This window comes from Oncorhynchus keta, chromosome 30, assembly GCF_023373465.1.
Source record: "Oncorhynchus keta strain PuntledgeMale-10-30-2019 chromosome 30, Oket_V2, whole genome shotgun sequence".
Taxonomy (NCBI): Eukaryota; Metazoa; Chordata; class Actinopteri; order Salmoniformes; family Salmonidae; genus Oncorhynchus; species Oncorhynchus keta.
This window is the reverse complement of record NC_068450.1, coordinates 30,984,170-30,997,084: the sequence shown is the minus strand read 5'-3', so window position 1 is coordinate 30,997,084 and position 12,915 is coordinate 30,984,170. Positions and strand designations below refer to the sequence as shown.

Genomic DNA, 12,915 nt, shown 5'->3' with positions numbered 1-12,915 from the left:
TTAGAAAGGACATCTGTATCTTTGTAGTGACTGGGTGTATTGATACACCATCCAAAGTGTAATTAATATATTCAAGGTCTGCTATTCTTTTATTTAACCAATCTACCAACAGGGGCACTTCCTTGCGAAACTTTGGAAAACCTCCCTGGTCTTTGTGGTTTAATCGGTGTTTGAAATTCACTGCTCGACTGAGGGACCTTACAGATAATTGAATGTGTGGGGTACATAGATGAAGTCATTCAAAAATCATGTTAAACACTATTACTGAACACAAGAGTGAGTCCTTGCAACTTATCATGTGACTTAAGGAAATGTTTACTCCTGAACTTATTTAGGCTTGTTATGACAAAGGGGATGAAAAGTTATTGACTCAAGACATTTCAGTTATTCATTTTTAACACACACAGCAGCAGCAGTACGCAGACCGAGTTGGCCCTATTGAAAAGGGCAGTGTCAGATATCAGGAAAGGTTATCTGACATCAAAAGGGGCAGCAGTGTCTCAGCCAATCACACGGAGGGACCAGAGGCATGCTAACGAATCACAGACTGACAGCAGACCGTAACCACTCTACAGGTGAATGCTGATGGGACAGCTGACAACCTTGAGATTTCAACAACGTGGACAACCTGTGAGCGGGTGTGTGTGGGTGTGGGTGTGTACATGGAGGACTAGGTGCACGTGTCTAAGAGTGAGCCAGAACGTGTATTCTGATTGCATCATAGCTGAAGTTCAGTTAGCTGTAATGATAAATATGGAGAAGCAGGTTCAGGGACACAAGAACAAGGTGACAGGAGAATCTGGACAGGTGAGTGGGTAGTGTGTGTGTCAAACAGTGCTCTGTGCCAGGACACGAGGTGGCTCGTCACAGGGCATCTGTAACCCCTCCCCTTTCCTTCCTCCTATCCACCCATGCCCATCCATTCCCCCTCCCCATCCGCTCGCACTCCCCATCCGCTCCCCCTCCCCATCCGTTCCCCATGCCCATCCGTTTCTCCTCCCCATGCCCATCCATTTCTCCCCCCCATGCCCATCCGTTTCTCCTCCCCATGCCCATTCATTCCTCCCCCATGCCCATCCATTCCTCCCCCATGCCCATCCATTCCTCCTCCCCATGCCCATCCATTCCTCCTCCCCATGCCCATCCATTCCTCCCCCCCCATGGCCATCCATTCCTCCCCCATGCCCATACATTCCTCCTCCCCATGCCCATCCATTCCTCCCCATGCCCATCCATTCCTCCTCCCCATGCCCATCCATTCCTCCCCCCCATGCCCATCCATTCCCCCTCCCCATCCGCTCCCCCTCCCCATCCGTTCCCCATGCCCATCCATTCCTCCCCCATGCCCATCCATTCCTCCCCCCCATGCCCATCCATTCCTCCTCCCCATGCCCATCCATTCCTCCCCCATGCCCATCCATTCCTCCCCCATGCCCATCCATTCCTCCTCCCCATGCCCATCCATTCCTCCCCCCATGGCCATCCATTCCCCTCCCCATCCGCTCGCACTCCCCATCCGCTCGCACTCCCCATCCGTTACCCATGCCCATCCATTCCTCCCCCCATGCCCATCCATTCCTCCCTCCCCATGCCCATCCATTCCCCCCCCATGCCCATCCATTCCTCCCCCATGCCCATCCATTCCTCCCCCATGCCCATCCATTCCTCCCCCATGCCCATCCATTCCTCCCTCCCCATGCCCATCCATTCCTCCCCCATGCCCATCCATTCTTCCCCCATGCCCATCCATTCCTCCCCCATGCCCATCCATTCCTCCTCCCCATGCCCATCCATTCCTCCCCCCCCATGCCCATCCATCGCGCTCCCCCTCCCCATCCGTTCCCCATGCCCATCCATTCCTCCCCCATGCCCATCCATTCCTCCCCCCATGCCCATCCATTCCTCCCCCATGCCCATCCATTCCTCCTCCCCATGCCCATCCATTCCTCCTCCCCATGCCCATCCATTCCTCCCCCCATGCCCATCCATTCCCCTCCCCATCCGCCCCTCCCCATCCGTTCCCCATGCCCATCCATTCCTCCCCCATGCCCATCCATTCCTCCCCCATGCCCGTCCATTCCTCCCTCCCCATGCCCGTCCATTCCTCCCTCCCCATGCCCATCCATTCCTCCCCCATGCCCATCCATTCCTCCCCCCATGCCCGTCCATTCCTCCTCCCCATGCCCATCCATTCCTCCTCCCCATGCCCATCCATTCCTCCTCCCCATGCCCATCCATTCCTCCTCCCCATGCCCATCCATTCCTCCTCCCCATGCCCATCCATTCCTCCTCCCCATGCCCATCCATTCCTCCTCCCCATGCCCATCCATTCCTCCTCCCCATGCCCATCCATTCCTCCTCCCCATGCCCATCCATTCCTCCTCCCCATGCCCATCCATTCCTCCTCCCCATGCCCATCCATTCCTCCTCCCCATGCCCATCCATTCCTCCTCCCCATGCTCATCCATTCCTCCTCCCCATGCCCATCCATTTCTCCTCCCCATGCCCATCCATTTCTCCTCCCCATCCATTCCTCTAATCCCAATCCATTTAACCCAGTGCATACTCTGCCTCTCAGAATGAGACAACAAGGACAAAACAACACACACACCAGCCTTTGTACCAAACGTAATTTGTGTGTTCTTACCTTTGGAGGCTGTGGGATGGATGGAATGGACATAGAGAGAGAAAGAGAAAGGGAGAGAGAGATGGAGCAGGAGACAAATCCATCATCATTAGTAAGTCAACTTTACTGAGACAAGTGCACTGCTGTCAGGCAGGGATACACGAGCCAGAACACACATACCTGCATAAACACACATGCAAGGGGTGACACACATACCTGTATAAACACACATGCAAGGGGTGACACACATACCTGTATAAACACACATGCAAGGGGTGACACACATACCTGTATAAACACACATGCAAGGGGTGACACACATACCTGTATAAACACACATGCAAGGGGTGACACACATACCTGTATAAACACACATGCAAGGGGTGACACTCACTCTTGGTCTGGGAGGAGAAGGCCAAGGTGAGTTTGGCGAAGAGCTCGTTGTTCTCATAGCGATCCTCTTTGGTCTTAGTCCAGAAACTGTTTTCAGACAGATCCTCATATCCAATCTGTTACACAGAGAGAGAAAGCGGAGAGAGAGATAAATGCCTCACGAATCCTTTCAACAACCACCATATGCAATTTAGCAAAAAAAAACATTCATCCATAAATCTAGCAATTAAGTGGGAGAAGGACAGAGAAAGAGCAGGAGGACCAGGGCGCTGAAAGAGAGGATGGAGAGAGACACGGAGGAGGAGAGAAGGACAGAGAAAGAGCAGGAGGACCAGGGCGCTGAAAGAGAGGATGGAGAGAGACACGGAGGAGGAGAGAAGGACAGAGAAAGAGCAGGAGGACCAGGGCGCTGAAAGAGAGGATGGAGAGACACGGAGGAGGAGAGAAGGACAGAGAAAGAGCAGGAGGACCAGGGCGCTGAAAGAGAGGATGGAGAGACACGGAGGAGGAGAGAAGGACAGAGAAAGAACAGGAGGACCAGGGCGCTGAAAGAGGATGGAGACACACGGAGGAGGAGAGGAGCAATCTAGTCATTTCCCTACTCCTCATTCTCCTTCAGAGAGAGAGTGAGGATTCCATTTGCTTTATCCTCCTCTTCTCCCCCATTATCCTCCCCTCCCCCCTATCCTCCTCCTCTCACCCGTAATCCTCCCCTCCCTTCATCCTCTTTTTTTTCTAGCTATATTGCTCATTTTCTTCTTTCTCTCTTCCAACAATCACCACCTCATAATAAACTGCCTTCAGAGAGAGAGAGAACGAGAGAGAGAGAGAACGAGAGAGAGAGAGAGAGAACGAGAGAGAGAGAACGAGAGAGAGAGAACGAGAGAGAGAGAACGAGAGAGAGAGAACGAGAGAGAGAGAACGAGAGAGAGAGAACGAGAGAGAGAGAACGAGAGAGGGAGAACGAGAGAGGGAGAACGAGAGAGAGAGAGGGAGAACGAGAGAGAGAGAGGGAGAACGAGAGAGAGAGAGGAGAGAGAGAGAGAGAGGGAGAAGAGAGAGAGAGGGAGAACGAGAGAGAGAGAGGGAGAACGAGAGAGAGAGAGGGAGAACGAGAGAGAGAGAGAGAGAGAGAGAGAGAGAGAACGAGAGAGAGAAGAGAGAACGAGAAGAGAGAGAGAGAGAGAAACGAGAGAGAACGAGAGAGAGAGAGAGAGAGAGAGAGAGAGAGAAAGAGATACAGAAAGAGACACAGCGAGCGAGAGACACAGAGAGATAAAGAGACACAGAGAGACAGAGAGAGAGAGAGACACAGAGAGAGAAAGAGACACAGAGAGAGAAAGAGAAAAGTCTGCAACACCCAGCCTCACCCTACAGAATCTGAAGTCAAATGTCTACTGCTGATGATCTGGTGCTTCTGTCCCCCAACCAAGGAGGGCCTACAGCAACACCTAGATCTTCTGCACAGATTCTGTCAGACCTGGGCCCTGACAGTACATCTCAGTAAGACAAAAAATAATGGGTGTTCCAAAAAAGGTCCAGTCGCCAGGACCACAAATACAAATTCCATCTAGACACCATTGCCCTTGAGCACACAAAAACCTATACATACCTCGGCCTAAACATCAGCGCCACAGGTAACCTCCACAAAGCTGTGAACGATCTGAGAGACCAGGCATAGCATTCAACATACCAATTAGGATCTGGCTAAAAATACTTGCATCAGTCATAGATCGCATTGCCCTTTATGGTTGTGAGGTCTGGGGTCCGCTCACCAACCAAGACTTCACAAAATGGGACAAACACCAAATTGAGACTCTGCACGCAGAATTCTGCAAAAATATCCTCCGTGTACAACGTAAAACACCAAATAATGCATGCAGAGCAGAATTAGGCCGATACCCACTAATTATCAAAATCCAGAAAAGAGCCGTTAAATTCTACAACCACCTAAAAGGAAGTGATTCACAAACCTTCCATAACAAAGCCATCACCTACAGAGAGATGAACCTGGAGAAGAGTCCCCTAAGAAAGCTGGTCCTGGGGCTCTGTTCACAAACACAAACACACCCCACAGAGCCCCAGGACAGGAACACAATTAGACCCAACCAAATGAGAAAACAAAAAGATAATTCTTTCCAATGTGTCAACTAATTAACAAAAAAAAACAGAGCAAACTAGACTGCTATTTGGCCCTAAGCAGAGAGTACACAGCGGCAGAATACCTGACCACTGTGACTGACCCAAACTTAAGGAAAGCTTTGACCACGTACAGACTCAGTGATGTCATGAAGTTGCCCTCTTTGGACACCGCGAGCACCATCTCCATACCTCACCACCATCTCTCTCTGTCTCCTACACCCAGGTTGCTGTGGTCAGAGAGTTCAAAAATTCCTGGATGAGATCTCCTCATTGCCACAGTATAGAGAGAGTGAGTTTCATAGAGAGAACAAATGAATTTCTTCCACCTCACAGAACTGGAGAACCAAATGACATTTATGTTCTGGAGATGGTATAAAAGATTGGTGAAGAATCCAGCTACGAACTGATCCGTTTGGTACAATTTGGTGAAACTCATGGGAGACAATACGGCCACATTACCATAACGCTGTTTACACAATAGCCTCAGTTATGAGGTTTACATCTAATCGTTGTATAAGATGAATGAGTGAGGATGATACTGTTTGTGAAATTGTGTAATGTGATTTTGGACTGTTTAATGAAGGAAACTCCAATTCCCTTTGGAGTTTAACTAAATACGGGGACCACCCATGAGCACAGTTATGGTCTGGCGTCATCGCAATTGTAAATGAGAACCTGTTCTCAACTTGCCTACCCGATTAAATAAAGGTGAAATAAATAAATGGGACAGGCCCTTTTCTGCTCTTCCGAATAAAACACCCACCTAGGTTTTCTATCACCAGACCAGTTTACCTCGATAACGAGAGGGCCAAGGTTTGAGAGGAGACCGAGCTTACCTCAATTACGAGATGGCTAAAGGTTGCAGATGAGCTAACCACGAGAGGGCCAAGGTTTGAGTAGATGGCTGAATCTTTTAACCATACCACGTGGTTAAACTCTTAGACTATTGATACCGACAGAATAAGAACAAGTCTTCGATATTAATTACTAGTCTGCAGCTAGGAATTCGGTATCATTGAACGCGAAGACCGACAACCTCCGAAACATCTAACCTATGACGACATGAATGAATGTCACTCTGAACTATGCATTCTAACCACGACAGAGAGAACGAGAGAGGACAAACTCTCCAACAGAAACAAACTTTTCAACAGAGATCCCGACAAGACACTGAGCGTAAATATATATTGATTGCAATTATTCCCGAATGAGTGGGTGTTCATGTGCAAAGGATTAGCATTTCATTTGTTATAATTATCACCTCTCTGTAGTGACTTCTCAGCTGACCCCCAATCCCCTTTTGTCTAACAAGCCGCCATGCCGGTTTAGCCCACTAGGGCACACCCGCTATCATTTATTTGTAACCATATATACTGTTTGTTATGCATTTCTGTGAATTAGTTAGTAAATAAATTATTTTAAGACAATTGACGTATGGATGACTTGTAGTGAAGACTGGGTTTGTGCAGACGTTTGGAATGAGACTAACTTGAGGTAAATAATAATTCATTAATTAGAAGACTAATTGATCAGATATTAAAATATCTGAACGTTATATTCGGAAAATTATAAATGTAATCTGAATATTTTCCTTGGTGCCCCTTCCTAGTTAATTACAGTTACATGATTAGTCAGTTTAATTGCGTAATAATAATTAGAGTCATTTGATAAATAAGTCAGTTTTAATGATGCCAAAGACATGACAGTAAGCATAGCCTTGCTATTGAGAAAGGCCAACGTAGGCAGACATGGCTCTCAAGAGAAGACAGGCTATGTGCACACTGCCCACAAAATGAGGTGGAAACTGAGCTGCACTTCCTAACCTCCTGCCCAATGTATGACCATAGAGACACATATTTCCCTCAGATTACACAGATCCAAAAAATTTGAAAAACAAACCCAATTTTAATACACTCCCATATCTACTGGGTGAAATACCAAAGTGTGCCATCACAGCAGCAAGATTTGTGACCTGTTGCTAGAGGTCGACCGATTAATTAGGGCTGATTTCAAGTTTTCATAACAATCGGAAATCGGTATTTTTGGGCGCAGATTTGCCGATTTAATAAAAAATAATTGTAAAAAAAATACCTTTTATACCTTTATACCTTTATTTAACCTTTATTTAACTAGGCAAGTCAGCTAAGAACACATTCTTATTTTCAATGACGGCCTAGGAACAGTGGGTTGACTGCCTTGTTCAGGGGCAGAACGACAGATTTTCACCTTGTCGGCTCGGGGGATCCAACCTTGCAACCTTACAGTTAACTAGTCCAACGCAATAACGACCTGCCTCTCTCTCATTGCACTCCACAAGGAGACTGACTGCCTGTTACACGAATGCAGTAAGCCAAGGTAAGTTGCTAGCTAGCATTAAAAGTATTTCATAAAAAACAATCAATCATAATCACTAGTTAACTACACATGGTTGATGATATTACTAGATATTATCTAGCGTGTCCTGCGTTGCATATAATCTGACTGAGCATACAAGCATACAAGTATCTAAGTATCTGACTGAGCGGTGGTAGGCAGAAGCAGGCGCGCAAACATTCATTCAAACAGCACTTTCGTGCGTTTTGCCAGCAGCTCTTCGTTGTGCGTCAAGCATTGCGCTGTTTATGACTTCAAGCCTATCAACTCCCGAGATGAGGCTGGTGTAACCGAAGTGAAATGGCTAGCTAGTTAGCGTGCGCTAATAGCGTTTCAAACTTCACTCGCTCTGAGCCGTGGGGTGGTTGTTTCCCTTGCTCTGCATGGGTAACGCTGCTTCGATGGTGGCTGTTGTCGTTGTGTTGCTGGTTCGAGGCCAGGGAGGAGCGAGGAGAGGGACGGAAGCTATACTGTTACACTGGCAATACTAAAGTGCCTATAAGAACATCCAATAGTCAAAGGTTAATGAAATACAAAATGGTATAGAGGGAAATAGTCCTATAATTCCTATAATAACTACAACCTAAAACTTCTTACCTGGGAATATTGAAGACTCATGTTAAAAGGAACCACCAGCTTTCATATGTTTTCATGTTCTGAGCAAGGAACTGAAATGTTAGCTTTCTTACATAGCACATACTGTACTTTTACTTTCTTCTCCAACACTTTGTTTTTGCATTATTTAAACCAAATTGAACATGTTTCATTATTTAGTTGAGGCTAAATTGATTTTATTGATGTATTATATTAAGTTAAAATAAGTGTTAATTCAGTATTGTTCTAATTGTCATAATAACAAATACATTATTATAATTTTTTATATATATATATATATATATATATTTATTTATTTTTTTAAATCGTCCGATTAATCGGTATCGGCTTTTTTGGTCCTCCAATAATTGGTATCGGCGTTGAAAAATCATAATCGGTCGACCTCTACCTGTTGCTACAAGAAAAGGTCAACCAGTGAAGAACAAACACCCTTGTAAATACAACCCATATGTATGCTAATTTATTTTCCCTTTTGTACATCGTTACAACACTATATATAAATATGACATTTGTAATGTCTTCATTCTTTTGAAACTTCTGTATGTGTAACGTTTACTGTTCGTTTTTATTGTTTATTTCACTTTTGTATATTATCTACTTCACTTGCTTTGGCAATGTTCACATATGTTCCACATGCCAATAAAGCCCCTTGAATTGAAATGAGACAGACAGAAAGACACACAGAGAGAGAAAATAGAGAACAACAACGAGACCGAGACTGAGAAAACAAACAAACAACCTATGAAGAGAGACCGAGAGAGACGCCGGCCGAGAGAGACGCCGGCCGAGAGAGAGACGCCGGCCGAGAGAGAGACGCCGGCCGAGAGAGAGACGCCGGCCGAGAGAGAGACGCCGGCCGAGAGAGAGACGCCGGCCGAGAGAGAGACAGAAAGAGAGAAAATTGAGAGACAGAAAAGATGAGGGAGGCTGGCCAGGAGACGTGTGCAGCCTGAGGGCCCCTGGCATTCCATCAGTGCTGAGCTCAGCCAACGCACCCGTGAGGTCATCACCTCGCCACCCTGCCTGCAGCATCAAGCGGTGTGTGTGTGTGGACAGCAGAGAAGGAAAAGGGTCAGGGGCCAGAGTGGGCTGATGGTGGCATTGTTTCACTGGGTCGAGTAACGAGGGATAGGAGGAGGAGGAAAAGGAGAAGAGAAGTGCAGATGGCGCTGCTGCAGTGCCCCAGAAGCGAGGATGAGGGGTGTGATGGGGGTCATTTGTGAGGTTGTTGTTATTGGCCTTGAGTGGAGTGATGGGTAGAGGTGAGAGGTCAACCTGCAGTGCCTACAGAAAGTATTCACACCCCTTAACTTATTCCACAATTTGCTGTGATACAGCCTGAACTCAAAATGGATGAAATAAATGTACTCTCTCTCACCCATCTACTCACAATAACCCATAACGACAAAGTGAAAACATGTTTTTAGAAATGTACTAAATGTATTGAAAATTAAATAGACATCTAATTTACATAAGTATTCACAGCCCTGAGTCAATGCTTTGTAGAAGCACCTTTCTTAGGGATTACAGCTGTTAGTCTTCTGGGTAAATCTCTAAGAAACTTCCACACCTGGATTGTGTAACATTTGTCAAAGTGGTTGTTGATCATTGCTCGACAACCATCAGGTCTTGCCATAGGTTTTCAAGCAGATTTGAATCAAAACTTAAATATGTAACAACTTCTTGGAAAGCAACTCCAGTGTAGATTATGTTTTGAGTTATTGTCCTGGTGAAAGTATTGTCCTGGTGGGAAATCGACTGAACCAGGTTTTCCTCTAGGATTTTGCCTATGCTTAGCTCGATTCTGCTTCTTTTTATCCTGAAAAACTCTGCAGTCCTTACCGATTATAAGCATACCCTTAACATGATGCAGCCACTAGTATATGCTTGAAAATATGGAGTGGTACTCAGTAATGTGGGGCGGCAGGGTAGCCTAGTGGTTAGAGCGTTGGACTAGTAACCGGAAGGTTGCAAGTTCAAATCCCCAAGCTGTCGTTCTGCCCCTGAACAAGCAGTTAACCCACTGTTCCTAGGCAGTCATTGAAAATAAGAATTTGTTCTTAACTGACTTGCCTTGTTAAATAAAGGATAAATAAAATTGTTGTATTAGATTTGTCCCAAACATAACTTTTTAGTCAGGACAAAAAGTGAATTGCTTTTCCACTTTTTCCACTATTATTTTAGTGCCTTGTTGCAAACAGGATGCAAATGATGGAATAATTATATTCTGTAGAGGATTCCTTTTCACTCAGTCAATTAGGTTAGTATTGTGAAGTAACTACAAGGTTGTTGATCCATCCTCAGTTCTCCTATCCATATATTTATATGAATATATTCTTACTCCATCCCTTAGATGTATGTATTAGGTAGTTGTTGTGGAATTGTTAGATTACTTGTTAGATATTACTGCACGGTCGGAACAAGAAACACAAGCATTTCGCTACACTCGCATTAACATCTGCTAACCATGTGACCAATGATTTAATCACAGCCATTCAGCTCTGAGAGAGAAACTTCACATATGTGACCCTTTCATTACCCAAGATGCTTCTGGGAGGGGATGTGGGGGTGAGGAAGGGGGAAAGAATGTGATACAAGGGCTGGAGAAATAAAATGCAAATTTAAATTACAAAAGAATGCTGTCCTTTCTTGAAGCTATTTAATTATCTTTCACCAGCACAGTTAAAAGAAGCATCTTATTAAAAAAGACATTTCTGTGACATCCTCGTCAAAGGGCTCTCACCAACCCACCGAACGAACAAAGAGAACAGAGATTTGGGGAGAGTGAGGGAGAAAGAACGAGAGACTAAACACAGATGATCTCTGCTGAAGCTATTAAACAGTAGCTTTAGGCTAAAGAGAGACAGGGCCATTCTGATGTTTTAACCATCGCAAATGAGAGAGAGGAGGAGAACATGGAACAGAGACACTCCAGTCCACACACACACTCATGAAAGAACAGAGGCAGATACACACACACACACACACACACACACACACACACACACACACACACACACACACACACACACGGTCAAGAGCTTTGCAGTTGTTATTCCAGACTCTAATTGGGCACACTAATAAAGGACAGAACACACACACACTCTTACCAACTTTTAGTGCAGTTTTAGAAGAGACACTGACAATCACATCTTTCCTCATGTTCTCACCATCTAACATATGCACAACCACACACTCCCATCCTCACCTTGCTCCAGTTGGCTCTCTTCAGCTGCACCTCAGGCTTGTACTCCTTCTTGGGTGCCAGGCCGAAGGGCAGAGGGGGTGGCACAGAGGCGCCCCAGCCCCCCATTCCAGGTGGTGGCGGGGGCATACCGGCCATCCCTGGTGGAGGAGGGGGCGGCGGGGGCATACCCGCCATCCCAGGGAGAGGAGGGGGCATACCGGCCATCCCAGGGAGAGGAGGGGGCGGCGGGGGCATACCGGCCATCCCAGGGAGAGGAGGGGGCGGCGGGGGCATACCGGCCATCCCAGGGAGAGGAGGGGGCGGCGGGGGCATACCGGCCATCCCAGGGAGAGGAGGGGGCGGCGGGGGCATACCGGCCATCCCAGGGAGAGGAGGGGGTGGAGGGGGACCGGGGATACCTGGTAAGGGCGGGGGAGGTGGGGGACTGGGCATACCCAGGAGGGGAGGAGGGAGGCCTGCTTGGCCGGGTAGGGGTGGAGGGGGAGGGGGCATGCCAGTTTGTCCCAGGAGGGGAGGAGGGAGGCCTGCTTGGCCTGGTAGAGGAGGAGCAGGACCACTTGGGACATGGACAATGACCACTCTAGCCTTGGCCTCCTTCAGATCCTTATTGAGCTTCTCTATCTGGAGAGAGACGGGCGGAGAGAGCGAGCGAAGACGGCGGGAGAAACAGCAGCAGCGGAAAGCGCGAAAAAAACGAGCGGAGAAAGCGGCAGCAGCAGCGTAAAGCAGCAGCAGCAAGCGAAGAAAACAACAGCAGCAGCAAGCGTAGAAGCAGCAGCGAGAAACGGGCGGAAAGCAGCAGCAGGTAGCAGCCAGAGCAGCGAAAGAAAACGAAGCAGAAGAAAGAAGAAAGCGAGACGAGAGAAAGCGAAAGAAGAAGAAAACAGGCGAGAGAAAGACGGCAGCAAAGCGGAAAAGCCCAGCGAGCGAGATCTGGAGCGAAGAAAGCTGACAAGCAGATCTGAGCGGAAAGAAAGCGAGCGAGACGAAAGCGGAGAGAGAGCAGCAGCGAGACAAAGCGGAGAGAGAAAGCAAACGATAGCGAAGAGCGAGGCGAAAGAAGACAGCAAGCGAGAGCAGAGCGAAGAAAGAAAGCGAGCAGCGAAGACAAGCAGAAGAGAGAAACGAGCAAGCGAGACAAGCGGAGAGAAAGCAGCAGCGAAGGCAGAGGAAGAAGAAAGCAAGAGAACGAGCGAAGACAGAGCGAGAGAGAGCAGAGAGACAGGAGAGAAGAAAGAGAAGAAAGAAGACAGGAGAAGAGAGAGAGAGAAACAGGAGAAGCGAGAAGAGAAGCGAGAAAGAGGAGCAAGGCGGAGAAAACGAGAGCGAGATAGGCGAGAGACTGAGCGGAGAAGACGAGAACGAGCGAGCGAATACGAGCGGAAGCGAGCGAGATACTGAGCGGAAAGCGACAGCGAGATACGAGCGGAAGAGCGAGCGAACGAATACTGAGCGGAAGAGAGCGAGCGAGACACGAGCGGAGAGAAGAGCGAAGACGAAGCGAGGAAGAGCAAACGAGCGAGGCAAGGCGGAGAAGCAGGCAAGCGAGACGAGAGCG

General features: G+C 47.6%; 1 protein-coding gene across 1 annotated transcript in view; it reads right to left on the bottom strand.

The window, feature by feature from the left end:
* Positions 1 to 2,772: 2,772 nt before the first annotated feature.
* Positions 2,773 to 12,915, bottom strand: part of LOC118380287 (protein diaphanous homolog 1-like) — a 75,864-nt gene continuing 65,721 nt past the window's right edge. The window contains exons 13-15 of the mRNA XM_052487004.1: positions 11,358 to 11,978; positions 2,987 to 3,135; positions 2,773 to 2,806 (exon numbers count right to left, since the gene is read on the bottom strand). Coding sequence (XP_052342964.1) covers positions 2,773 to 2,806; positions 2,987 to 3,135; positions 11,358 to 11,978 — 804 coding nt within the window. The remainder of the gene's footprint in view (positions 2,807 to 2,986; positions 3,136 to 11,357; positions 11,979 to 12,915) is intronic.